Genomic DNA, 26,889 nt, shown 5'->3' with positions numbered 1-26,889 from the left:
CATTCTACGAGAATCCTATCAATGGAGTGCTTAACTTTCTGTAGATTTAACATCTGAAAGCATTTGATCATATCACTGGGCAGTGGAGACAACGGGGTCCGGTTTGCAGAATACACCATTTAAATCAGAATTTCGCCTTTGACAATAAATTATGACGTAATGCAGCTAACACAAATGTAACGTGTGAAACTGCAGACTGTTATGTTCAGCCAGGATTTTAGGACTGTTACTCTGCACTGTGAAATACTTTTTTTCGCATCAGAGTGGAGCTTCAGAGTGCAGAGTGGAGCTTCAGAGTGCAGATTCAGAGTGCAGAGTGGAGCTTCAGAGTGGAGCTTCAGAGTGCAGAGTGGAGCTTCAGAGTGGAGCTTCAGAGTGGAGCTTCAGAGTGGAGCTTCAGAGTGGAGCTTCAGAGTGGAGCTTCAGAGTGGAGCTTCAGAGTGGAGCTTCAGAGTGGAGCTTCAGAGTGGAGCTGCAGAGTGGAGCTTCAGAGTGGAGCTGCAGAGTGGAGCTGCAGAGTGGAGCTTCAGAGTGGAGCTTCAGAGTGGAGCTTCAGAGTGGAGCTTCAGAGTGGAGCTTCAGAGTGGAGCTGCAGAGTGGAGCTGCAGAGTGGAGCTGCAGAGTGGAGCTGCAGAGTGGAGCTGCAGAGTGGAGCTGCAGAGTGGAGCTGCAGAGTGGAGCTGCAGAGTGGAGCTGCAGAGTGGAGCTGCAGAGTGCAGCTTCAGAGTGCAGCTTGAGAGTGCAGCTTGAGAGTGGAGCTTGAGAGTGGAGCTTGAGAGTGGAGCTTGAGAGTGGAGCTTGAGAGTGGAGCTTGAGAGTGGAGCTTGAGAGTGGAGCTTGAGAGTGGAGCTTGAGAGTGGAGCTTGAGAGTGGAGCTTGAGAGTGGAGCTTGAGAGTGGAGCTTGAGAGTGGAGCTTGAGAGTGGAGCTTGAGAGTGGAGCTTGAGAGTGGAGCTTGAGAGTGGAGCTTGAGAGTGGAGCTTCAGAGTGGAGAGTGGAGCTTCAGAGTGGAGCTTCAGAGTGGAGAGTGGAGATTCAGAGTGGAGAGTGGAGATTCAGAGTGGAGAGTGGAGCTTCAGAGTGGAGCTTCAGAGTGGAGCTTCAGAGTGGAGCTTCAGAGTGGAGCTTCAGAGTGGAGCTTCAGAGTGGAGAGTGGAGCTTCAGAGTGGAGATTCAGAGTGGAGAGTGGAGATTCAGAGTGGAGAGTGGAGATTCAGAGTGGAGAGTGGAGCTTCAGAGTGGAGCTTCAGAGTGGAGCTTCAGAGTGGAGCTTCAGAGTGGAGAGTGGAGATTCAGAGTGGAGAGTGGAGATTCAGAGTGGAGAGTGGAGCTTCAGAGTGGAGATTCAGAGTGGAGAGTGGAGCTTCAGAGTGGAGATTCAGAGTGGAGAGTGGAGATTCAGAGTGGAGTGTGGAGATTCAGAGTGGAGAGTGGAGCTTCAGAGTGGAGCTTCAGAGTGGAGCTTCAGAGTGGAGCTTCAGAGTGGAGCTTCAGAGTGGAGCTTCAGAGTGGAGCTTCAGAGTGGAGCTTCAGAGTGGAGCTTCAGAGTGGAGCTTCAGAGTGGAGCTTCAGAGTGGAGCTTCAGAGTGGAGCTTCAGAGTGGAGCTTCAGAGTGGAGCTTCAGAGTGGAGCTTCAGAGTGGAGCTGCAGAGTGGAGCTTCAGAGTGGAGCTGCAGAGTGGAGCTGCAGAGTGGAGCTGCAGAGTGGAGCTTCAGAGTGGAGCTTCAGAGTGGAGCTTCAGAGTGGAGCTTCAGAGTGGAGCTTCAGAGTGGAGCTGCAGAGTGGAGCTGCAGAGTGGAGCTGCAGAGTGGAGCTGCAGAGTGGAGCTGCAGAGTGGAGCTGCAGAGTGGAGCTGCAGAGTGGAGCTGCAGAGTGGAGCTGCAGAGTGGAGCTGCAGAGTGCAGCTTCAGAGTGGAGCTGCAGAGTGGAGCTTCAGAGTGGAGCTTCAGAGTGGAGCTGCAGAGTGCAGAGTGGAGCTTGAGAGTGCAGAGTGGAGCTTGAGAGTGGAGAGTGGAGCTTGAGAGTGGAGAGTGGAGCTTGAGAGTGGAGAGTGGAGCTTGAGAGTGGAGAGTGGAGCTTGAGAGTGGAGCTTCAGAGTGGAGCTTCAGAGTGGAGAGTGGAGCTTGAGAGTGGAGCTTCAGAGTGGAGCTTCAGAGTGGAGAGTGGAGCTTCAGAGTGGAGCTTCAGAGTGGAGCTTCAGAGTGGAGCTGCAGAGTGCAGCTTCAGAGTGCAGCTTCAGAGTGCAGCTTCAGAGTGCAGCTTCAGAGTGGAGCTTCAGAGTGGAGCTTCAGAGTGGAGCTTCAGAGTGGAGCTTCAGAGTGGAGCTTCAGAGTGGAGCTTCAGAGTGGAGCTTCAGAGTGGAGAGTGGAGCTTCAGAGTGGAGAGTGGAGCTTCAGAGTGGAGAGTGGAGCTTCAGAGTGGAGCTTCAGAGTGGAGAGTGGAGCTTCAGAGTGGAGATTCAGAGTGGAGAGTGGAGCTTCAGAGTGGAGATTCAGAGTGGAGAGTGGAGATTCAGAGTGGAGAGTGGAGATTCAGAGTGGAGAGTGGAGCTTCAGAGTGGAGCTTCAGAGTGGAGCTTCAGAGTGGAGCTTCAGAGTGGAGCTTCAGAGTGGAGCTTCAGAGTGGAGCTTCAGAGTGGAGCTTCAGAGTGGAGCTTCAGAGTGGAGCTTCAGAGTGGAGCTTCAGAGTGGAGCTGCAGAGTGGAGCTTCAGAGTGGAGCTGCAGAGTGGAGCTGCAGAGTGGAGCTGCAGAGTGGAGCTTCAGAGTGGAGCTTCAGAGTGGAGCTTCAGAGTGGAGCTTCAGAGTGGAGCTTCAGAGTGGAGCTGCAGAGTGGAGCTGCAGAGTGGAGCTGCAGAGTGGAGCTGCAGAGTGGAGCTGCAGAGTGGAGCTGCAGAGTGGAGCTGCAGAGTGGAGCTGCAGAGTGGAGCTGCAGAGTGGAGCTGCAGAGTGGAGCTGCAGAGTGGAGCTGCAGAGTGGAGCTGCAGAGTGGAGCTGCAGAGTGGAGCTGCAGAGTGGAGCTGCAGAGTGGAGCTTGAGAGTGGAGCTTGAGAGTGGAGCTTGAGAGTGGAGCTTGAGAGTGGAGCTTGAGAGTGGAGCTTGAGAGTGGAGCTTGAGAGTGGAGCTTGAGAGTGGAGCTTGAGAGTGGAGCTTGAGAGTGGAGCTTGAGAGTGGAGCTTGAGAGTGGAGCTTGAGAGTGGAGCTTGAGAGTGGAGCTTGAGAGTGGAGCTTGAGAGTGGAGCTTGAGAGTGGAGCTTGAGAGTGGAGCTTGAGAGTGGAGCTTGAGAGTGGAGCTTGAGAGTGGAGCTTGAGAGTGGAGCTTGAGAGTGGAGCTTGAGAGTGGAGCTTGAGAGTGGAGCTTGAGAGTGGAGCTTGAGAGTGGAGCTTGAGAGTGGAGCTTCAGAGTGGAGAGTGGAGCTTCAGAGTGGAGCTTCAGAGTGGAGCTTCAGAGTGGAGCTGCAGAGTGCAGAGTGGAGCTTGAGAGTGCAGAGTGGAGCTTGAGAGTGGAGAGTGGAGCTTGAGAGTGGAGAGTGGAGCTTGAGAGTGGAGCTTGAGAGTGGAGCTTCAGAGTGGAGCTTCAGAGTGGAGAGTGGAGCTTCAGAGTGGAGCTTCAGAGTGGAGCTTCAGAGTGCAGCTTCAGAGTGCAGCTTCAGAGTGCAGCTTCAGAGTGCAGCTTCAGAGTGGAGCTTCAGAGTGGAGCTTCAGAGTGGAGCTTCAGAGTGGAGCTTCAGAGTGGAGCTTCAGAGTGGAGCTTCAGAGTGGAGAGTGGAGCTTCAGAGTGGAGCTTCAGAGTGGAGAGTGGAGCTTCAGAGTGGAGCTTCAGAGTGGAGAGTGGAGCTTCAGAGTGGAGAGTGGAGCTTCAGAGTGGAGCTTCAGAGTGGAGAGTGGAGCTTCAGAGTGGAGCTTCAGAGTGGAGAGTGGAGCTTCAGAGTGGAGATTCAGAGTGGAGAGTGGAGCTTCAGAGTGGAGATTCAGAGTGGAGAGTGGAGATTCAGAGTGGAGATTCAGAGTGGAGCGTGGAGCTTCAGAGTGGAGCTTCAGAGTGGAGCGTGGAGCTTCAGAGTGGAGCTTCAGAGTGGAGCTTCAGAGTGGAGCTTCAGAGTGGAGCTTCAGAGTGGAGCTTCATAGTGCAGAGTGGAGCTTCAGAGTGGAGCTTCATAGTGCAGAGTGGAGCTTCAGAGTGGAGCTTCATAGTGCAGAGTGGAGCTTCAGAGTGGAGCTTCATAGTGCAGAGTGGCGCTTCAGAGTGGAGCTTCATAGTGCAGATTCAGAGTGGAGCTTCATAGTGCAGATTCAGAGTGGAGCTTCATAGTGCAGATTCAGAGTGGAGCTTCATAGTGCAGATTCAGAGTGGAGCGTGGAGCTTCATAGTGCAGATTCAGAGTGGAGCTTCATAGTGCAGATTCAGAGTGGAGCTTCATAGTGCAGAGTGCAGCTTCAGAGTGGAGATTCAGAGTGCAGAGTGGAGCTTCAGAGTGGAGCTTCAGAGTGGAGCTTCAGAGTGCAGAGTGGAGCTTCAGAGTGGAGCTTCAGAGTGCAGAGTGGAGCTTGAGAGTGCAGAGTGGAGCTTGAGAGTGGAGAGTGGAGCTTGAGAGTGGAGAGTGGAGCTTGAGAGTGGAGAGTGGAGCTTGAGAGTGGAGAGTGGAGCTTGAGAGTGGAGCTTCAGAGTGGAGCTTCAGAGTGGAGAGTGGAGCTTCAGAGTGGAGCTTCAGAGTGGAGCTTCAGAGTGGAGCTTCAGAGTGGAGCTGCAGAGTGCAGCTTCAGAGTGCAGCTTCAGAGTGCAGCTTCAGAGTGGAGCTTCAGAGTGGAGCTTCAGAGTGGAGCTTCAGAGTGGAGCTTCAGAGTGGAGCTTCAGAGTGGAGCTTCAGAGTGGAGCTTCAGAGTGGAGAGTGGAGCTTCAGAGTGGAGCTTCAGAGTGGAGAGTGGAGCTTCAGAGTGGAGAGTGGAGCTTCAGAGTGGAGCTTCAGAGTGGAGAGTGGAGCTTCAGAGTGGAGCTTCAGAGTGGAGAGTGGAGCTTCAGAGTGGAGATTCAGAGTGGAGAGTGGAGCTTCAGAGTGGAGATTCAGAGTGGAGAGTGGAGATTCAGAGTGGAGATTCAGAGTGGAGCGTGGAGCTTCAGAGTGGAGCTTCAGAGTGGAGCGTGGAGCTTCAGAGTGGAGCTTCAGAGTGGAGCTTCAGAGTGGAGCTTCAGAGTGGAGCTTCAGAGTGGAGCTTCATAGTGCAGAGTGGAGCTTCAGAGTGGAGCTTCATAGTGCAGAGTGGAGCTTCAGAGTGGAGCTTCATAGTGCAGAGTGGAGCTTCAGAGTGGAGCTTCATAGTGCAGAGTGGCGCTTCAGAGTGGAGCTTCATAGTGCAGATTCAGAGTGGAGCTTCATAGTGCAGATTCAGAGTGGAGCTTCATAGTGCAGATTCAGAGTGGAGCTTCATAGTGCAGATTCAGAGTGGAGCGTGGAGCTTCATAGTGCAGATTCAGAGTGGAGCTTCATAGTGCAGATTCAGAGTGGAGCTTCATAGTGCAGAGTGCAGCTTCAGAGTGGAGATTCAGAGTGCAGAGTGGAGCTTCAGAGTGGAGCTTCAGAGTGGAGCTTCAGAGTGCAGAGTGGAGCTTCAGAGTGGAGCTTCAGAGTGCAGAGTGGAGCTTCAGAGTGCAGAGTGGAGATTCAGAGTGGAGCTTCAGAGTGCAGAGTGGAGCTTCAGAGTGCAGAGTGGAGCTTCAGAGTGCAGAGTGGAGCTTCAGAGTGCAGAGTGGAGATTCAGAGTGGAGCTTCAGAGTGGAGCTTCAGAGTGGAGCTTCAGAGTGGAGCTTCAGAGTGGAGCTTCAGAGTGGAGCTTCAGAGTGGAGCTTCAGAGTGGAGCTTCAGAGTGCAGAGTGGAGCTTCAGAGTGGAGCTTCAGAGTGCAGAGTGGAGCTTCAGAGTGGAGCTTCATAGTGCAGAGTGGAGCTTCAGAGTGGAGCTTCATAGTGCAGAGTGGAGCTTCAGAGTGGAGCTTCAGAGTGGAGCTTCAGAGTGGAGAGTGGAGCTTCAGAGTGGAGAGTGGAGCTTCAGAGTGGAGCTTCATAGTGCAGAGTGGAGCTTCAGAGTGGAGCTTCATAGTGCAGAGTGGAGCTTCAGAGTGGAGCTTCATAGTGCAGAGTGGAGCTTCAGAGTGCAGAGTGGAGCTTCAGAGTGGAGCTTCATAGTGCAGAGTGGAGCTTCAGAGTGGAGCTTCAGAGTGCAGAGTGGAGCTTCAGAGTGGAGCTTCAGAGTGGAGCTTCAGAGTGGAGCTTCAGAGTGGAGCTTCAGAGTGGAGCTTCAGAGTGGAGCTTCAGAGTGGAGCTTCAGAGTGGAGCTTCAGAGTGGAGCTTCAGAGTGGAGAGTGGAGCTTCAGAGTGGAGCTTCAGAGTGGAGAGTGGAGCTTCAGAGTGGAGCTTCAGAGTGCAGAGTGGAGCTTCAGAGTGGAGCTTCATAGTGCAGAGTGGAGCTTCAGAGTGCAGAGTGGAGCTTCAGAGTGGAGCTTCATAGTGCAGAGTGGAGCTTCAGAGTGCAGAGTGGAGCTTCAGAGTGGAGCTTCAGAGTGCAGAGTGGAGCTTCAGAGTGGAGCTTCATAGTGCAGAGTGGAGCTTCAGAGTGGAGCTTCAGAGTGCAGAGTGGAGCTTCAGAGTGGAGCTTCAGAGTGCAGAGTGGAGCTTCAGAGTGGAGCTTCAGAGTGCAGAGTGGAGCTTCAGAGTGGAGCTTCAGAGTGGAGCTTCAGAGTGGAGCTTCAGAGTGGAGCTTCAGAGTGGAGCTTCAGAGTGGAGCTTCAGAGTCCAGAGTGGAGCTTCAGAGTGGAGCTTCAGAGTGCAGAGTGGAGCTTCAGAGTGGAGCTTCAGAGTGCAGAGTGGAGCTTCAGAGTGGAGCTTCAGAGTGCAGAGTGGAGCTTCAGAGTGGAGCTTCAGAGTGCAGAGTGGAGCTTCAGAGTGGAGCTTCAGAGTGCAGAGTGGAGCTTCAGAGTGGAGCTTCATAGTGCAGAGTGGAGCTTCAGAGTGGAGCTTCATAGTGCAGAGTGGAGCTTCAGAGTGGAGCTTCATAGTGCAGAGTGGAGCTTCAGAGTGGAGCTTCATAGTGCAGAGTGGAGCTTCAGAGTGCAGCTTCACAGTGGAGCTTCAGAGTGCAGCTTCACAGTGGAGCTTCAGAGTGGAGCTTCAGAGTGGAGCTTCAGAGTGGAGCTTCAGAGTGGAGCTTCAGAGTGGAGCTTCAGAGTGGAGCTTCAGAGTGGAGATTCAGAGTGGAGCTTCATAGTGGAGCTTCATAGTGGAGCTTCATAGTGGAGCTTCAGAGTGGAGCTTCAGAGTGCAGAGTGGAGCTTCAGAGTGGAGCTTCAGAGTGGAGAGTGGAGCTTCAGAGTGGAGCTTCAGAGTGGAGAGTGGAGCTTCAGAGTGGAGCTTCAGAGTGGAGAGTGGAGCTTCAGAGTGCAGAGTGGAGCTTCAGAGTGGAGCTTCAGAGTGGAGAGTGGAGCTTCAGAGTGGAGCTTCAGAGTGGAGCTTCAGAGTGGAGCTTCAGAGTGGAGAGTGGAGCTTCAGAGTGGAGCTTCAGAGTGGAGCTTCAGAGTGGAGCTTCAGAGTGGAGCTTCAGAGTGCAGAGTGGAGCTTCAGAGTGGAGCTTCAGAGTGGAGAGTGGAGCTTCAGAGTGGAGAGTGGAGCTTCAGAGTGGAGCTTCAGAGTGGAGAATGGAGCTTCAGAGTGGAGCTTCAGTGTGCAGAGTGGAGCTTCAGAGTGGAGAGTGGAGCTTCAGAGTGGAGAGTGGAGCTTCAGAGTGCAGAGTCAGAGTGGAGCTTCAGAGTGGAGAGTGGAGCTTCAGAGTGGAGAGTGGAGCTTCAGAGTGGAGAGTGGAGCTTCAGAGTGCAGAGTGGAGCTTCAGAGTGCAGAGTGGAGCTTCAGAGTGCAGAGTGGAGCTTCAGAGTGCAGAGTGGAGCTTCAGAGTGCAGAGTGGAGCTTCAGAGTGGAGCTTCAGAGTGGAGCTTCAGAGTGGAGCTTCAGAGTGGAGCTTCAGAGTGGAGCTTCAGAGTGGAGCTTCAGAGTGGAGCTTCAGAGTGCAGCTTCAGAGTGGAGCTTCAGAGTGCAGAGTGGAGCTTCAGAGTGCAGAGTGGAGCTTCAGAGTGCAGAGTGGAGCTTCAGAGTGCAGAGTGGAGCTTCAGAGTGCAGAGTGGAGCTTCAGAGTGCAGAGTGGAGCTTCAGAGTGCAGAGTGGAGCTTCAGAGTGGAGCTTCAGAGTGGAGCTTCAGAGTGGAGCTTCAGAGTGGAGCTTCAGAGTGGAGCTTCAGAGTGGAGCTTCAGAGTGGAGCTTCAGAGTGGAGCTTCAGAGTGGAGCTTCAGAGTGGAGAGTGGAGCTTCAGAGTGGAGCGTGGAGCTTCAGAGTGGAGCTTCAGAGTGGAGAGTGGAGCTTCAGAGTGGAGCTTCAGAGTGGAGCTTCAGAGTGGAGCTTCAGAGTGGAGAGTGGAGCTTCAGAGTGGAGAGTGGAGCTTCAGAGTGGAGAGTGGAGCTTCAGAGTGGAGCTTCAGAGTGGAGCTTCAGAGTGCAGAGTGGAGCTTCAGAGTGCAGAGTGGAGCTTCAGAGTGCAGAGTGGAGCTTCAGAGTGCAGAGTGGAGCTTCAGAGTGCAGAGTGGAGCTGCAGATTCAGAGTGGAGCTTCATAGTGGAGCTTCAGAGTGCAGATTCAGAGTGCAGAGTGGAGCTTCAGAGTGGAGCTTCAGAGTGGAGCTTCAGAGTGGAGCTTCAGAGTGGAGCTTCAGAGTGGAGCTTCAGAGTGGAGAGTGGAGCTTCAGAGTGGAGAGTGGAGCTTCAGAGTGGAGAGTGGAGCTTCAGAGTGGAGAGTGGAGCTTCAGAGTGGAGAGGGGAGATTCAGAGTGGAGCTTCAGAGTGGAGAGTGGAGCTTCAGAGTGGAGAGGGGAGATTCAGAGTGGAGCTTCAGAGTGGAGAGTGGAGATTCAGAGTGGAGAGTGGAGCTTCAGAGTGGAGATTCAGAGTGGAGATTCAGAGTGGAGCTGCAGAGTGGAGAGTGGAGCTTCAGAGTGGAGCTTCAGAGTGGAGAGTGGAGCTTCAGAGTGGAGAGTGGAGCTTCAGAGTGGAGAGTGGAGCTTCAGAGTGGAGAGTGGAGCTTCAGAGTGGAGAGTGGAGCTTCAGAGTGGAGAGTGGAGCTTCAGAGTGGAGAGTGGAGCTTCAGAGTGGAGAGTGGAGCTTCAGAGTGGAGATTCAGAGTGGAGAGTGGAGCTTCAGAGTGGAGCTTCAGAGTGGAGCTTCAGAGTGGAGCTTCAGAGTGGAGCTTCAGAGTGGAGCTTCAGAGTGGAGCTTCAGAGTGGAGCTTCAGAGTGGAGCTTCAGAGTGGAGCTTCAGAGTGGAGCTTCAGAGTGGAGCTTCAGAGTGGAGAGTGGAGCTTCAGAGTGGAGAGTGGAGCTTCAGAGTGGAGAGTGGAGCTTCAGAGTGGAGAGTGGAGCTTCAGAGTGGAGAGTGGAGCTTCAGAGTGGAGCTTCAGAGTGGAGAGTGGAGCTTCAGAGTGGAGAGTGGAGCTTCAGAGTGGAGAGTGGAGCTTCAGAGTGGAGAGTGCAGATTCAGAGTGGAGAGTGGAGCTTCAGAGTGCAGATTCAGAGTGGAGAGTGGAGCTTCAGAGTGCAGATTCAGAGTGGAGAGTGGAGCTTCAGAGTGCAGATTCAGAGTGGAGAGTGGAGCTTCAGAGTGCAGATTCAGAGTGGAGAGTGGAGCTTCAGAGTGCAGCTTCAGAGTGGAGCTTCAGAGTGCAGAGTGGAGCTTCAGAGTGCAGAGTGGAGCTTCAGAGTGCAGAGTGGAGCTTCAGAGTGCAGAGTGGAGCTTCAGAGTGCAGAGTGGAGCTTCAGAGTGGAGCTTCAGAGTGGAGCTTCAGAGTGGAGCTTCAGAGTGGAGCTTCAGAGTGGAGCTTCAGAGTGGAGCTTCAGAGTGGAGCTTCAGAGTGGAGCTTCAGAGTGGAGCTTCAGAGTGGAGCTTCAGAGTGGAGCTTCAGAGTGGAGCTTCAGAGTGGAGCTTCAGAGTGGAGCTTCAGAGTGGAGCTTCAGAGTGGAGCTTCAGAGTGGAGAGTGGAGCTTCAGAGTGGAGCTTCAGAGTGGAGAGTGGAGCTTCAGAGTGGAGCTTCAGAGTGGAGAGTGGAGCTTCAGAGTGGAGCTTCAGAGTGGAGAGTGGAGCTTCAGAGTGGAGAGTGGAGATTCAGAGTGGAGCTTCAGAGTGGAGCTTCAGAGTGGAGCTTCAGAGTGGAGCTTCAGAGTGGAGCTTCAGAGTGGAGCTTCAGAGTGGAGCTTCAGAGTGGAGCTTCAGAGTGGAGCTTCAGAGTGGAGAGTGGAGCTTCAGAGTGGAGAGTGGAGATTCAGAGTGGAGCTTCAGAGTGGAGAGTGGAGCTTCAGAGTGGAGAGTGGAGATTCAGAGTGGAGAGTGGAGCTTCAGAGTGGAGAGTGGAGATTCAGAGTGGAGAGTGGAGATTCAGAGTGGAGAGTGGAGCTTCAGAGTGGAGCTTCAGAGTGGAGCTTCAGAGTGGAGCTTCAGAGTGGAGCTTCAGAGTGGAGCTTCAGAGTGGAGCTTCAGAGTGGAGCTTCAGAGTGCAGATTCAGAGTGGAGCTTCAGAGTGGAGCTTCAGAGTGGAGCTTCAGAGTGGAGCTTCAGAGTGGAGCTTCAGAGTGCAGATTCAGAGTGCAGCTTCAGAGTGGAGCTTCAGAGTGCAGATTCAGAGTGCAGCTTCAGAGTGCAGCTTCAGAGTGCAGATTCAGAGTGCAGATTCAGAGTGGAGCTTCAGAGTGCAGAGTGAAGCTTCAGAGTGCAGAGTGGAGCTTCAGAGTGGAGCTTCAGAGTGCAGAGTGGAGCTTCAGAGTGCAGAGTGGTGCTTCAGAGTGGTGCTTCAGAGTGGTGCTTCAGAGTGGTGCTTCAGAGTGGAGCTTCAGAGTGGAGCTTCAGAGTGGAGCTTCAGAGTGGAGCTTCAGAGTGGAGCTTCAGAGTGGAGCTTCAGAGTGGAGCTTCAGAGTGGAGCTTCAGAGTGGAGCTTCAGAGTGGAGCTTCAGAGTGGAGCTTCAGAGTGGAGCTTCAGAGTGGAGCTTCAGAGTGGAGCTTCAGAGTGGAGCTTCAGAGTGGAGCTTCAGAGTGCAGAGTGGAGCTTCAGAGTGCAGAGTGGAGCTTCAGAGTGCAGAGTGGAGCTTCAGAGTGGAGCTTCAGAGTGGAGAGTGGAGCTTCAGAGTGGAGAGTGGAGATTCAGAGTGGAGAGTGGAGCTTCAGAGTGCAGATTCAGAGTGGAGAGTGGAGCTTCAGAGTGGAGATTCAGAGTGGAGAGTGGAGCTTCAGAGTGGAGATTCAGAGTGGAGATTCAGAGTGGAGAGTGGAGCTTCAGAGTGGAGATTCAGAGTGGAGAGTGGAGCTTCAGAGTGGAGATTCAGAGTGGAGAGTGGAGCTTCAGAGTGGAGAGTGGAGATTCAGAGTGGAGAGTGGAGCTTCAGAGTGGAGAGTGGAGATTCAGAGTGGAGAGTGGAGCTTCAGAGTGGAGATTCAGAGTGGAGAGTGGAGCTTCAGAGTGGAGATTCAGAGTGGAGAGTGGAGCTTCAGAGTGGAGATTCAGAGTGGAGAGTGGAGCTTCAGAGTGGAGATTCAGAGTGGAGAGTGGAGCTTCAGAGTGGAGCTTCAGAGTGGAGATTCAGAGTGGAGAGTGCAGCTTCAGAGTGCAGCTTCAGAGTGGAGCTTCAGAGTGCAGAGTGGAGCTTCAGAGTGCAGAGTGGAGCTTCAGAGTGCAGAGTGGAGCTTCAGAGTGCAGAGTGGAGCTTCAGAGTGCAGAGTGGAGCTTCAGAGTGCAGCTTCAGAGTGGAGCTTCAGAGTGCAGCTTCAGAGTGGAGCTTCAGAGTGGAGCTTCAGAGTGGAGCTTCAGAGTGGAGCTTCAGAGTGGAGCTTCAGAGTGGAGCTTCAGAGTGGAGCTTCAGAGTGGAGCTTCAGAGTGGAGCTTCAGAGTGGAGCTTCAGAGTGGAGCTTCAGAGTGGAGCTTCAGAGTGGAGCTTCAGAGTGCAGAGTGGAGCTTCAGAGTGGAGCTTCAGAGTGGAGCTTCAGAGTGGAGCTTCAGAGTGGAGAGTGGAGCTTCAGAGTGGAGCTTCAGAGTGGAGCTTCAGAGTGGAGCTTCAGAGTGGAGCTTCAGAGTGGAGAGTGGAGCTTCAGAGTGGAGCTTCAGAGTGGAGCTTCAGAGTGGAGCTTCAGAGTGGAGCTTCAGAGTGCAGAGTGGAGCTTCAGAGTGCAGAGTGGAGCTTCAGAGTGGAGCTTCAGAGTGCAGCTTCAGAGTGGAGCTTCAGAGTGGAGCTTCAGAGTGGAGCTTCAGAGTGGAGCTTCAGAGTGGAGCTTCAGAGTGGAGAGTGGAGCTTCAGAGTGGAGCTTCAGAGTGGAGCTTCAGAGTGGAGCTTCAGAGTGGAGCTTCAGAGTGGAGAGTGGAGCTTCAGAGTGGAGCTTCAGAGTGGAGCTTCAGAGTGGAGCTTCAGAGTGGAGAGTGGAGCTTCAGAGTGGAGAGTGGAGCTTCAGAGTGGAGAGTGGAGCTTCAGAGTGGAGAGTGGAGCTTCAGAGTGGAGAGTGGAGCTTCAGAGTGGAGCTTCAGAGTGGAGCTTCAGAGTGGAGCTTCAGAGTGGAGCTTCAGAGTGGAGCTTCAGAGTGGAGCTTCAGAGTGGAGAGTGGAGCTTCAGAGTGGAGAGTGGAGATTCAGAGTGGAGAGTGGAGATTCAGAGTGGAGAGTGGAGCTTCAGAGTGGAGAGTGGAGATTCAGAGTGGAGAGTGGAGCTTCAGAGTGGAGCTTCAGAGTGGAGCTTCAGAGTGGAGCTTCAGAGTGGAGCTTCAGAGTGGAGCTTCAGAGTGGAGCTTCAGAGTGGAGCTTCAGAGTGGAGCTTCAGAGTGGAGCTTCAGAGTGGAGCTTCAGAGTGGAGCTTCAGAGTGGAGCTTCAGAGTGCAGATTCAGAGTGGAGCTTCAGAGTGCAGAGTGAAGCTTCAGAGTGCAGAGTGAAGCTTCAGAGTGCAGAGTGAAGCTTCAGAGTGCAGAGTGGAGCTTCAGAGTGGAGCTTCAGAGTGCAGAGTGGAGCTTCAGAGTGCAGAGTGGAGCTTCAGAGTGCAGAGTGGAGCTTCAGAGTGGAGCTTCAGAGTGGAGCTTCAGAGTGGAGCTTCAGAGTGGAGCTTCAGAGTGGAGCTTCAGAGTGGAGCTTCAGAGTGGAGCTTCAGAGTGGAGCTTCAGAGTGGAGCTTCAGAGTGGAGCTTCAGAGTGGAGCTTCAGAGTGGAGCTTCAGAGTGGAGCTTCAGAGTGGAGCTTCAGAGTGCAGAGTGGAGCTTCAGAGTGCAGCTTCAGAGTGGAGAGTGGAGCTTCAGAGTGGAGCTTCAGAGTGGAGAGTGGAGCTTCAGAGTGGAGCTTCAGAGTGGAGAGTGGAGCTTCAGAGTGGAGAGTGGAGCTTCAGAGTGGAGAGTGGAGCTTCAGAGTGGAGAGTGGAGCTTCAGAGTGGAGAGTGGAGCTTCAGAGTGGAGAGTGGAGCTTCAGAGTGGAGAGTGGAGCTTCAGAGTGGAGAGTGGAGCTTCAGAGTGGAGAGTGGAGCTTCAGAGTGGAGAGTGGAGCTTCAGAGTGCAGAGTGGAGAGTGGAGCTTCAGAGTGGAGATTCAGAGTGGAGAGTGGAGCTTCAGAGTGGAGATTCAGAGTGGAGAGTGGAGCTTCAGAGTGGAGATTCAGAGTGGAGATTCAGAGTGGAGAGTGGAGCTTCAGAGTGGAGATTCAGAGTGGAGAGTGGAGCTTCAGAGTGGAGATTCAGAGTGGAGAGTGGAGCTTCAGAGTGGAGATTCAGAGTGGAGAGTGGAGCTTCAGAGTGGAGCTTCAGAGTGGAGATTCAGAGTGGAGAGTGGAGCTTCAGAGTGGAGATTCAGAGTGGAGAGTGGAGCTTCAGAGTGGAGCTTCAGAGTGGAGATTCAGAGTGGAGCTTCAGAGTGGAGCTTCAGAGTGGAGCTTCAGAGTGGAGCTTCAGAGTGGAGAGTGGAGCTTCAGAGTGGAGATTCAGAGTGGAGCTTCAGAGTGGAGAGTGGAGCTTCAGAGTGGAGAGTGGAGCTTCAGAGTGGAGAGTGGAGCTTCAGAGTGGAGAGTGGAGCTTCAGAGTGGAGAGTGGAGATTCAGAGTGGAGCTTCAGAGTGGAGAGTGGAGATTCAGAGTGGAGAGTGGAGCTTCAGAGTGGAGCTTCAGAGTGGAGATTCAGAGTGGAGATTCAGAGTGGAGAGTGGAGCTTCAGAGTGGAGATTCAGAGTGGAGAGTGGAGCTTCAGAGTGGAGATTCAGAGTGGAGAGTGGAGCTTCAGAGTGGAGATTCAGAGTGGAGCTTCAGAGTGGAGCTTCAGAGTGGAGATTCAGAGTGGAGCTTCAGAGTGGAGCTTCAGAGTGGAGATTCAGAGTGGAGCTTCAGAGTGGAGAGTGGAGCTTCAGAGTGGAGAGTGGAGCTTCAGAGTGGAGCTTCAGAGTGGAGAGTGGAGCTTCAGAGTGGAGAGTGGAGCTTCAGAGTGGAGAGTGGAGCTTCAGAGTGGAGAGTGGAGCTTCAGAGTGGAGAGTGGAGCTTCAGAGTGGAGAGTGGAGCTTCAGAGTGGAGAGTGGAGCTTCAGAGTGGAGAGTGGAGCTTCAGAGTGGAGAGTGGAGCTTCAGAGTGGAGAGTGGAGCTTCAGAGTGGAGAGTGGAGCTTCAGAGTGGAGAGTGGAGCTTCAGAGTGGAGAGTGGAGCTTCAGAGTGGAGATTCAGAGTGGAGAGTGGAGCTTCAGAGTGGAGATTCAGAGTGGAGCTTCAGAGTGGAGCTTCAGAGTGGAGATTCAGAGTGGAGCTTCAGAGTGGAGCTTCAGAGTGGAGATTCAGAGTGGAGCTTCAGAGTGGAGAGTGGAGCTTCAGAGTGGAGAGTGGAGCTTCAGAGTGGAGCTTCAGAGTGGAGAGTGGAGCTTCAGAGTGGAGAGTGGAGCTTCAGAGTGGAGAGTGGAGCTTCAGAGTGGAGAGTGGAGCTTCAGAGTGGAGAGTGGAGCTTCAGAGTGGAGAGTGGAGCTTCAGAGTGGAGAGTGGAGCTTCAGAGTGGAGAGTGGAGCTTCAGAGTGGAGAGTGGAGCTTCAGAGTGGAGAGTGGAGCTTCAGAGTGGAGAGTGGAGCTTCAGAGTGGAGAGTGGAGCTTCAGAGTGGAGAGTGGAGCTTCAGAGTGCAGAGTGGAGCTTCAGAGTGCAGAGTGGAGCTTCAGATTGGAGCTTCAGAGTGCAGAGTGGAGCTTCAGAGTGCAGATTCAGAGTGGAGCTTCAGAGTGCAGAGTGAAGCTTCAGAGTGCAGAGTGAAGCTTCAGAGTGCAGAGTGAAGCTTCAGAGTGCAGAGTGGAGCTTCAGAGTGGAGCTTCAGAGTGCAGAGTGGAGCTTCAGAGTGGAGCTTCAGAGTGCAGAGTGGAGCTTCAGAGTGCAGAGTGGAGCTTCAGAGTGGAGCTTCAGAGTGGAGCTTCAGAGTGGAGCTTCAGAGTGGAGCTTCAGAGTGGAGCTTCAGAGTGGAGCTTCAGAGTGGAGCTTCAGAGTGGAGCTTCAGAGTGGAGCTTCAGAGTGGAGCTTCAGAGTGGAGCTTCAGAGTGGAGATTCAGAGTGGAGCTTCAGAGTGCAGAGTGGAGCTTCAGAGTGCAGAGTGGAGCTTCAGAGTGCAGATTCAGAGTGGAGCTTCAGAGTGCAGAGTGGAGCTTCAGAGTGGAGCTTCAGAGTGCAGAGTGGAGCTTCAGAGTGCAGAGTGGAGCTTCAGAGTGTCAAGAGCAATGCCAATAGCTCTAACTTTAACAAAGGCAAAACCATTGCATTGTAAATGCTTGTTATCTGTAACGGTTTGTCATTCTGAGCAACAGCTATAAACTATGTCTGCTAGTCCCTTCTGGTTGCAGAGATGAATACCTGAACACCACTCTACAAAGGCTTTTCGTTATGTATCAAGTATAGACCAATTCATATGGCGAAATGTGTAGAGTGAAAAATGGGTATCGAGGAAACCTATGTATTTCTGAAAAAGGCAACAATATGAAACTCAGGAGCAGTGATTATTTGTACATCTCTGAATTTGCAGGTACCCATTCTAGCATATGATTGAGGGGGCATTTTTCAAAATGTCTTTGTTACACACTGGCTTTCACATGGTTGACACAAATGCAGTGAAATCCAATTGGTAATAAAACATGTTATGCTATTCTATGTTCCCACATGTCTTCCAATTCTGTTTGCTCCATTCAGCTTACTCACTCCATTGTGCTCTATTCTGATCTGCTAACCTTTTATGTCTAACCTACTGGCCGCTTTATCTGTCTGTTGAATAACTACTTGAGCAAAACAATAGAAAGAGTGGGGTTTGGGCCAGTCCCTTTCTGATGATGGCACAGCTTTCTTGCTTATCTATTTTTTTTTTCTGTTAGCGAGGGACCATTGCAAGATGGGAGTCATGAATACACGGTGTCCATCTTGGAATTATTTTTAAAAAATCATCCAAAGATGTCAATCACACCTGAGCATGCATGCACATTGGCCATCATTGGATGATTTTTCTTTAAAGCATAAAAACAATTATTCCAAAATGGCCCCTGGAAAGACATGCACTGCACCCATTTTTATATTTTTTTCATTCCAGGATAATTGCTGTATCTACCTACGCATACACGGTGGCAGTCTACTAAAAAAGAAATAAGCACTGGCAAGTCTCCTGGGCAAGGCCTATCGGCTACGCAATGCTTATTTATTTTATCTTACTATCTATTTAACCTTTGGCTCTCTTTTACACTCTCCTTCTGTTTTCTTCTCTGACTATATTTCTTACTGGCTCAGGTCAGCACTCGCACTACATTTCTCTCTCTCTCGCTTATTTAACACAGTTGTTTCTGCTCTCCTTTCTATGCTGTAATTCTTTTCTGCTTTCTTGCCCCCCTGCCCTTAATTGCGTCTATAGATTACTAATTTCATTGCCTGGGATGTGATTCGAAGTCTGTAAGGGTTTGCCACTGACTTCCTATAGTAAAGTAGAATTATCAGGCCAATTTGGTTATTAATTGATATTAAACAAACGTGTTCACAAATAACAACATAATCACCAAAATGTGTGCATGTGGAAAAATGCCAAATAATTATGCAACGTTTCAGTCTAAGCGTGCTCACAACGTGGCCTTGAGCATTCTAAATCACAAACCTATTTAAAACAAGTCTTGACAGCGAATTGCCGGTCTCATTTAATTTCCTTGAAGTCTGAGGTTGGAAAATCAGCTCAGGGCCTTTTAATGTGGAATTTCTGGAACATTTCGCAACACCCAATTGCTGTCTCTATGTGAGACAGAGGTGAGCTGTTTTTCAGTTCATCTATACTTATCACAGTATTAATAGAACACCTTGCCTGCCTTAGTTTTAGATTGAGGCCTTCTCAAGGCTCCTACATTACTGCTATGCTCTATTTGGTAAAAACAAAAATATAAAAACAAGTTAATTCCAAAATGAAGTTAACTACAAAACAATTGTGCAACTGTTTCCCAGCTGATTGTGCACTGCATGGATTGTAACACGGGCATTTCAATTTAAATCCCTTTGTCATCTCGTTTTTTGCCTAGAACATTACGTTAAATTATATTTTTACCTATAATAACAACATAAACAATTGACCCCTGGTGGATCTGAGTTGACAGCAATGCAACTGAGAAATTATTTGTTTTATGGTCACCATTCGAAATAAATGTGTATATAACAAACTATTTGTTCCCAAGTTGTGCGAAAATAGAAATACAATTATTCTTTACATCACTGTCTGAAGAGCTAGATTTGCTACCCAATGGCGTGTAAAATAAAAATGTTATGACTCTTTAAAATGTCTGTTACTATATTTGACTCTTCTAAAAGTTTTGCTTGCAGTCATAAGCATGTTCATTATATTTTTGCTTTTTGCTTATCTTCTAGAAAACGCTGGTTGATGTGACACTGGAGAATTGCGATATTAAAGATGAGATCAAAAGTTTGAAACTTTCTTATGAAGAATCCCTGAAAAAATTAAAGGAGAGGCAGAGAGAGCTGGAAACTGCCCAAGTGGAAAATTCAATGCTGAAGCTTAAGGTATACTATCAAGTTATCTTGTCGTCTTATTTGGTCTTGGGTTTAGTGTGCCTGCCAAGTAACATTTTATTATCACCTAGGTTATTCAGTTCCACAATTAGTGCCTTTACAATTGGTGCTGCCACAAGCTGGTGCCTTTACTAGCTGGGCTAACGACAGGGAAAAAACTAATTTCTAATGCGACGGCACAACAAGATGTAAGAGTACATCAACCGTGTCCTAGAATTACACAGTTGTGCACTACACACGTGTGTTGATGAAAGTAAGGTGAACATTCATGGAAACTGCATTCCTTTAAACTTTATGACCCATTTGCATGGGTGTATTTCCAGCTGTTAATCGCCTCTTATTAAATATGAAAAGGCAAAAACAATGTTATAGTAAAAGACGTACAACGAAAATGCTGCTGCCATACCAGTGCTTTCCACCACAGTATTCTGTCACATGTCCAAGTGCTCCATGTGTCTCTGTGCCAGTCCACCTGTTGTGCTTGTCTGTCTTGGTTTATTTCCTTTCAGTCTCTAGCACTCCCCATACTCCTTTCCTACCCTTTTAATCCGCCTTCTTGCTGCCAGTTTCCATACTCCTGATACACCTTTATCCCACTAGACTCCTCAAAAGCTTACTATTTCTAAACATGTAGACCTCTTTTACCCTGTGGCTTAGTCTCTTACTTTTGTCTTGCACATGGGATTGGTGAACATGCTGAAAATAAGTCCTTAGGCTGTTTTCCATATAGCTCAGCTTATAGTTTTTAGATTTGATTTGACGCAGTGGGCTGTACACCTAATTTGACCAGTTCTTTAACCTTCACATGGAGGGACCTTTGGCTCTGCCCTGAAGGAACATTATCCGCTGATAGATGCATTGTTTAAAGAAGCCAATCTTTTCTATTTCTTTTTCCCACATCTACAGTTATCTGCCAGTACATTTGGTGCACTGGAATAGTAGTGTGTGCTCTACACCAAGACCGGGCCGGACTGGCCATAGCGGGCACCCGGCTTCTCCTTGGAGGGCTAGTGGGATGCTGCCGGTTTTGTGCCTGTGGGGTCCAGATTTGTCACTGGGGGCAGGTTTTTGCAGCAGTGATGCAATATCGACCCCCTGTTACAAAAGCTAGAGTAGTGCTTCTTGCTAGCACCACCACCTTCCTCATTTCCCTTCCCCCTGCTCCCAAGGCCGGTGGTGCACCAATCTGCCAGGGCTGGTTCCTGTTCCCAGTCGGCCCTGCACCAGGAAGAACACACTGCATGTGAATTCCTTGAAATATATCTTTTTACTTGTGACAATCTACATCACCTTCGAGTTCACTAGGTCTTTGCAGCTCAGCTCCCCAACGCCTTCTACCTCTCCCCACACATTCCATTATAGAACAGAATGCCCAGTAAGGCACAATCCACCAGCATGCAAGATCAAACCACAACAGATTTCTCAAAATAGTTATTAATTCTATGTTCTCATGCAATAACTCAACTTTCCGATTTCCGTGACAGGTAATATAAATGTTATTATTTATGAGCTCTTAACCATCATAGGGAGACTCTACTACATAAAATAATGCTGTGTCCCAGAAAGACCTGCAAAAAAAGAGGTCGAATTTATTTGATTGTTGGACAATGCCCAAAGCAAGCAATACATATTTTGAAGGAGGATATGGAGAAAATGATTCCGTAGATGCTTAAAGTCATACAGGAATTAAAGCGAAGTATCATGTTCCCTCCTGCTGTTCTGGCCCACAGAGTTAAAATCCCACTCGGTGGCAGCACACCACGAAATGTACAGATAAATACTTGATTTGGTGTTTGGAAAGCTTCAATGACATCTGGCATAAAGGTTATGGGGTAGCCTGTGACTCCTAAGTAGACTCCTCAATTCAGGTTTGTTTTTTCCATGTAAAGTTTTTTTTAACCTCTTTATTTGTGATTTTAAGTTACAGCAAATAATCAACTTAGGCACCATTTGCAGGAGAAACCTCTTAAGTGCTACAGTACAAGCTAGTAGACTTCATGGACACAACTTCCAATGTTGGGCAGGAACAGGATCACGCCCTCCCTCTGCTTGGGTGGACCCCCTCACCACCACTCTCTCTGTCTGCTCGACTCAGTGTTAGGATGAATTTTCTACTGTATACTCCCGGGTCAACACGTGCTTGTGTCCTGTGTGTCCCAGTACTCCTCCGCCTATGTTTGCACTTCCAACATTTCAGCCTATATCTACAATCCTCCTCCTGCATATGTCTTTTCACAGCTACTGCTCATTCTTCCAGATCTCTCCTCCATTGCCTCAGCATGGGATCAAAGTGAGCTAAAGAATGATGATTGATTCAACTAGGGGTGGGCGGAATTTGTGTAATCGCGTTACGCAAATCTCCGCAAAACAGTAAATAAATCTCTGCGAACACGCAGAAATTCCGCGAACACGTGGAATTGCTTGTTCGCGATGCTTTTTTCCTGTTCACAATTGCTATCTGCATGCTCAGTGGGAAATATTTCGCATACATGCGTTTTGAGAACGTGAACTTGCAAAAAATTTTGCAAATCCGCTGAACGCAGAATTTTGGGCAATTTCGCTTTATCCGCGGAACGTGAAATTACCCAAATTCCGCAAGTTCCACGGTCGGAACGGGATTTACCGGCCAGACCTAGATTCAACCCAGATCTGTAACTGGGGTTGAGTGTCTGAAAAGTTTCAGCACTCCGTCCATCTTCTCCTTGTGTTTGCTTTGCTCACCGTTAGTTGGCAAGGTATGTCCAGTCGTGGAACCCTTGCTCACTTTGCCACTGGATTCAAGCTAGCCTGGCTGATGAGGGGTGTTGCCCCGAAACTGGTCCCATGAGGCACAGGGTCAGACACTCGCCTCCAGTCGCAGGTCTCTGTTCAATGGATGTATGACGGTACCACGCGTACTTTTACAACGCGTACTGTTACAACGCTACTTTAACCACGCAAGTCGTTACAACGACTTGCGTGGAGGAGCGCTGGATAGTAAATTTTTTAATTTACTATTCCAACTCCAGTCCCCGTGGACTCTAGGGAAGGAGTTGGATAGTAAATTAAACTATTTACTATCCCTCAAGGATCCTCGCTGAGCCCTACCCTCTTCAACGTCTACATGAGCCCCCTCGCGGCCATCGCACGCCAACACAACCTCAACATAATCTCCTACGCCGACGACACCCAGCTGATCCTCTCCCTGACCAACGACCCCGCCGCCGCCAGAGCCAACCTGCACGAAGGGATGAAAGAGGTAGCCGAGTAGATGACGACGAGCCGCCTGAAACTGAACTCAGACAAGACGGAGGTCCTCATCCTGGGCTCCTCGCCCTCCGCCTGGGACGACTCCTGGTGGCTCCCCGCCCTGGGCACCGCACCCAAACCGACGAACCACGCACGCAACCTGGGCTTCATCCTGGACTCCTCCCTCTCCATGACCAGGCAAGTCAACGCCGTCTCCTCGTCGTGCTTCAACATCCTGCGCATGCTTCGGAAGATCTTCTGGTGGATCCCCACGGAGACCAGGAAGACCGTCACCCAGCCCCTCGTCACCAGCCGACTGGACTACGGCAACGCACTCTACGCCGGAACCACCGCCAAGCTCCAGAAGAGACTCCAGCGGATCCAGAACGCCTCAGCCAGACTCATCCTCGACATCCCACGGAACAGCCACATCTCCGGACACCTGAGAGACCTGCACTGGCTCCCCGTCAACAAAATTATCACCTTCCGGCTCCTCACCCACGCACACAAAGCCCTACACGATCAAGGCCCGAGCTACCTCAACAACCGAATCAACTTCTACGCTCCCAAACGCCACCTCCGATCTGCCAGCCACGCCCTCGCCGCCGTTCCACGCATCCGTAGAGCCACAACAGGAGGAAGGTCCTTCTCCTACCTGGCCGCCAAGACCTGGAACTCCCTCCCTCCCGGCCGACCTGCGCCTGACCCAAGACCACCTCTCCTTCAGGAAGAAGCTCAAGACCTGGCTGTTCGAGCAGTAACGGCACCCCCTCCCCCTAAGCGCCTTGAGACCCTACGGGTAGGTAGTGCGCTCTATAAATGTCATTGATTGATTGATTGATTGATCCTGGAGCGCCCTCCAGCGCAAATCGTTGTAACGACTTGCGTGGTAAAAGTAGCGTGGTAACAGCACCGCGTTGTAAAAAATGCGTGCTAACCGTTGTATACCCTGTTCAATCCATCATCGTTCTTTAGCTCACTTCGCCACCCCAGTTCAGACCTAGCCATATTCAAATCAGTCTTGACCCTGTACCTTTTGAGAACAGTCCAGGTCTTCCCTGGACAGGCAACCAGCATCCTGGCACTGGTTTCTGGGTAACACCCTTCATCGCCAGGCTAGCTTGAATACAGAAAGATGACACCAGGCCTCCATGAAGGAGTTATATACTATGTACAAAAGGATAAGTAGAACATTCTACAAAATATGGCAGTGAATTAAAGGGGTCTTTTTCCCTCAATACAAAAAAATTGGGATTAGGGCACTGGAGGAGTGTAGGATATTGGTAAGATGTGCATGGATGGGTGGATTTTGTGGATCTAGCCATCTAGATTATAGAAAAGTAAATATTTAGGTTGTCAGAAAGTATCAAGTCAGAGACCACAACTTGTGTAATTAGGAATGTTGATAAAATTGAACCAAAAATAATTATGAAGACAAATGTGAACTGATATGAGTGCATTGCTTTGCAAGTCTTTACAATGCCAACCTTTACATGTAAGAAAATCAATACAAAACGTTTGTCAAAAGAATGCTGGAAACCTCCAGCTGGCAGGAAATTAAAGAAAGTGATCTCAAAACTGCATGAAAATGTAAGCATAGCCAAACTTGGGAAATGTTTACAGCATAATTTCTACTGCATACAATAGGTTGTAAAATCTTTTATACACACCAGATTGCAACCTTATAAAGCACAATAGGTAAGACAAAATCATTAAAACATTTTTTTGAACAGCAGTGCGATTTTGTTTTTCTTCTGATGTGTGTATGGGCAATCAAAATATAACTCCAAGAATGGTGTGAGACTGTATCTTGCATTAAACATAGTGTGTTCTGTAGATCTCAGATTGAGTGACACATATCAATTTAGAGTTAGCTGTAGGATTTCAAAACATCAACTTTATTGACCAGGAATATAGAAACATTAACCAATTACTCAATGGTGCCTGGCCAATGCATTGACCATAGAAAAACAATGCGTCATTAGACAATCGGACATTGGCATTATATGAAAAATGGAACCAGGAAATGCTGAAGAATTGAACAATGTGAGGTGAAGAGTACAATCTTTGCAAGGAAGATCCTATTTCACGTCTTAAGACAGCTCAATCCTTTGCGTGATATTACGTTTTCGACTTCCATTTCTAAGATGTTGTATTCAAGATTCTTAAACAGCCTTTCTCAAAGTTTGATGTATATAATGTCACATGAAAATATTTGTCAGGGAAAGTAAACGTTGATGGAGTTATGTTTTATCACATTAACTGTAGCTCTTATAGAGGAGTATTGAGAATGTTAACAATGTAAAGCATGAGATTGTTTAGTCAGTGTCATATTATCAAGATATTTCATTTTCTAAATATACATAATAAGCCATATTACAAATCACACAACTGTGCATGACCATACATTGTTTCTTACATATTTTCTTTGGTAGGTGGAATCTTCACAGGAAGCGAATGCTGACGTTATGAGGGAGATGACGAGAAAATTACACAGACAGTATGAAGAGAGGCTACAAGAAGAAGAAGCAAAGCATTTTGCTGAGAGAGAAGCTCTAGTAGTATGTACATCTAGTCTAGGGAACTAATTTGGCATATGTTCAAATTAGTTTTCTTGATGTTTTGCCATTGCTATTATTTTCAGTACGCTTATGGATATATTTGAACTTTCCCCCCTGTCTAAATGTCATCCATGAAGGCTCACAAGGTACTGGAAGTCCAGTCTTTCTGCTTCACAAATTCTGGTTTGGTGTAAGGGCCCATTCTTGTTAATTATTTCCAGGCCCCACAAATCCTACCAATGCACCTTCTGCTGAGTTCTATTTTTTCTGTAGATTGGAAATGACTTAAACTCTAAGTTATAGATTTCTTTTTTTAAATGCAGATTGTGTTTCATGCTCACGGCTACATTATTTAATCATTGTGTAAGTACTATTAATGTTATTTGTTTTCTAATTATAGAAAGCATTACCTTGTACAGCCTTATGATACAATCTAGGATGCCTGTTTTTCCAACTTCTTAATTTCATGGCATGCATCTCTCTTTAGTTAGTAATCCATTGTCGTACATTTTCTATTCCACATATTCCTCAAAAGACTCCTCCAACATTACTAAGCAGTGATCTATTGACACTTAAATTTCATTCTAGGCTCTGTGTAACAGTGGGATTCTGGTATCTGTGCCTCCAGTTCCATGTAGATGAAATGTCAATATATAGTGTTTTTCACCTTGTACTAGGTAACAAAAATGATTATTTACTTTAAGTCCACTTGGTTATTTTTTTTACTTCTTTGCTGCAAATGTCTGAACTATGGCAGAGCTGGTTGAATACCTTCTGTTAACCCTTTCTTCATCACAGGTCCAATATTGAAGTTACTACATTGAAAATGCCTCTGTTTTGATCTCCTCCTTCATTAAATATATTTTGGCAACTCACTTAAGAGCTAGAGCTGCATGAGCTAGGAGCTTTAATCTTGGATTGCTTTTTCTTTCTGTACTAATTGGGCTCCTCTGGCTGTTGCAGTGGCAGGCAAGCTTTTTAATGACAATTTGTTCACATGTATTTATAATTGTGAAGGAAGCTTCTTATTTTGAGTAATCAAAACATCAAGAACACAAGCAATATTTCATGTCTTATCCATTAGCTACCAATTAGCTAGAAAGTGAAGAGAATGTGGCCTAATGGTTAGGGCGGTTGACTTGGTAGCTGGGGAACCGGGTTCGAGTCTTTGCAGAGACACTCAACATTTTGTGATTCTGGGCAAATCACTTAATCTCCCTGTGCCTAACAAAAAAAATGAATGCATCTGTCTGTAACGTAACAGATGCTCATGTAAAGCGCTCTGATACCTTCGGGTCTAGTGTGCGCTATATAAAACTCCACATGAAAATAAAAGAAAGCCCTTATTATTCTCCTACCTCTGTGGCATCTTGCTAACCAGTTAAAGCTATGAGGGTGTCTGTAACAGCAGGGGAACAGTGGCTCTACTAGGGTCCCCCTCATCTCCTGTCAAGGGTGCTTATGGTATTACCAAGCTGACTTTCTTTCTTTTGTCACATTCTGTTTTTTTCTTTCTTTAATATTCAGCCATTAGTCGCTTGCCCAGATTTTAGATAAACTATTTTACAATTGCTTAAATTATTTTCATCTGCCTGGTTAAATTAGGTTTCTAAAATGCATGTCATGGTATTCCTATTTAGAACCAAGGCAACTAATGATTAATTATGTAGATTTTGAATACAATTATGATCAATCAGGGATTTATGAAGTGAGCTACTCACCCGTTGGGGGGAGGTCGTACAGCTGCGTGCGGCTCCATTTTACTCAAACAGCCAGGTCTTTAGGCTCTTCCTTAAGGCATTCACACTGGGGGAACATCTGATGCAGAGCAGTAGCTCATTCCAGGTTTTTGCCGCAATGTAGGAGTAGGCTCCTCCACCTGTTCTGGCTCTGTGGATGCGAGGGGTTTTGCCCAGGCGAGGTCAGCAGAGCAAAGGGTTCTCTTGGTTGCGTAGAAGGAGGCTCTCTCATTAAGGTACTGGGGTCTGATGTTGCGGAGGGATTAGTAGGCATGAGTGAGTAGCTTGAAGGTCACTCTCTTCTCGACGGGGAACTAGTGGAAGTCTTGTAGGTGGTGGGTGATGAGTTTTTGTCATGGGGGGCCTAGGATGAGTCTGACAGCTGTGTTCTGGATGTTCTGCAGTGTTCAGAGCAGGGATTTGTTGATTACGGCGTAGAGGGAGTTCCCGTAGTCCAGTCTGCTGGTTATGAGTGTGTGGGTGACTGTATTTCTGGATTCGGGGGGGATCTATTTGGAGCTCTTGCGGAGGATCGTAGGGTGTTGAAATATGTGGAGGAGACTGCGTTGATCTGTCTGATGCAGAGTGAGTGAGTATGGTCCTTTCGAGTGGGGGGGGGTCGCAGAGGGCGGTTGGTCACCAGGTGCGGCTCATCCAGGAAGCAACTTCTTTTATTCCTTCTGAGAAGCTTAGTCTGGTGGTGTCGGGCTCCTTTGTGAGGGAGAGGATTAGCTGGGTGTCATCATCTTAGGATACTATGCTGAGTCCATGCTGTCCGACGATGGCAGCGAGGGGGGTCATGTAGCGTGGCGCTGAGCAATGATCCTTGGGGTACTCCGCAGCTGATCTTTGTGGGCTCTGAGATGAAGGTTGGAAGTCTGATTCTTTGGCTTTGGCCAGTGAGAATGAAGCAGATCCAGTCGAGGGCCAGCATTGTGGAGTCTGGCGGTGAGTGTGCGTTGGGAGACTGTGTTGAAGGCTGCAGAGAGGTCTAGTAGGATGAGGGCCCATGCGAAAGCCGCTGTGGTGGCTAGGAAGGGCGGTCTCAGTGCTGTGCCTGCAGTGGAATCCGGATTGGGCGGAGTCAAGGATGGAATTCACTTCAATGAAGTTCATGAGCTTGCTGTTGCCGATCTTCTCAGTTGCTTTTTCTGCGAAGGGGAGGAGAAAGATGGGTTTTAGGTCAGTCGGCAGAGTGCTTCTTGAGGAGGGGTTTGCCTTATGCGCGCTTCCAGTCGTTCGGTGATCTTGCTCCAGTTCCTGCACAGGTGGCGTGGTG

The 26,889-nt window shown here is 49.2% G+C and overlaps 1 protein-coding gene across 3 annotated transcripts in view; it reads left to right on the top strand.

Moving 5' to 3' along the window:
* LOC147660921 (myocardial zonula adherens protein-like) overlaps positions 1-26,889 on the top strand; it is a 500,869-nt gene that overhangs the window by 265,215 nt on the left and 208,765 nt on the right. For all 3 annotated transcript variants that reach the window (XM_086951427.1, XM_086951426.1, XM_086951425.1), the window contains exons 7-8: positions 17,921-18,073; positions 23,746-23,871. In XM_086951427.1, coding sequence (XP_086807553.1) covers positions 17,921-18,073; positions 23,746-23,871 — 279 coding nt within the window. The remainder of the gene's footprint in view (positions 1-17,920; positions 18,074-23,745; positions 23,872-26,889) is intronic.

The sequence above is a fragment of the Lissotriton vulgaris genome, unplaced genomic scaffold, assembly GCF_964263255.1.
Source record: "Lissotriton vulgaris unplaced genomic scaffold, aLisVul1.2 SCAFFOLD_371, whole genome shotgun sequence".
NCBI classification, from domain to species: domain Eukaryota; kingdom Metazoa; phylum Chordata; class Amphibia; order Caudata; family Salamandridae; genus Lissotriton; species Lissotriton vulgaris.
This window is presented reverse-complemented; position numbering and strand designations above follow the sequence as displayed.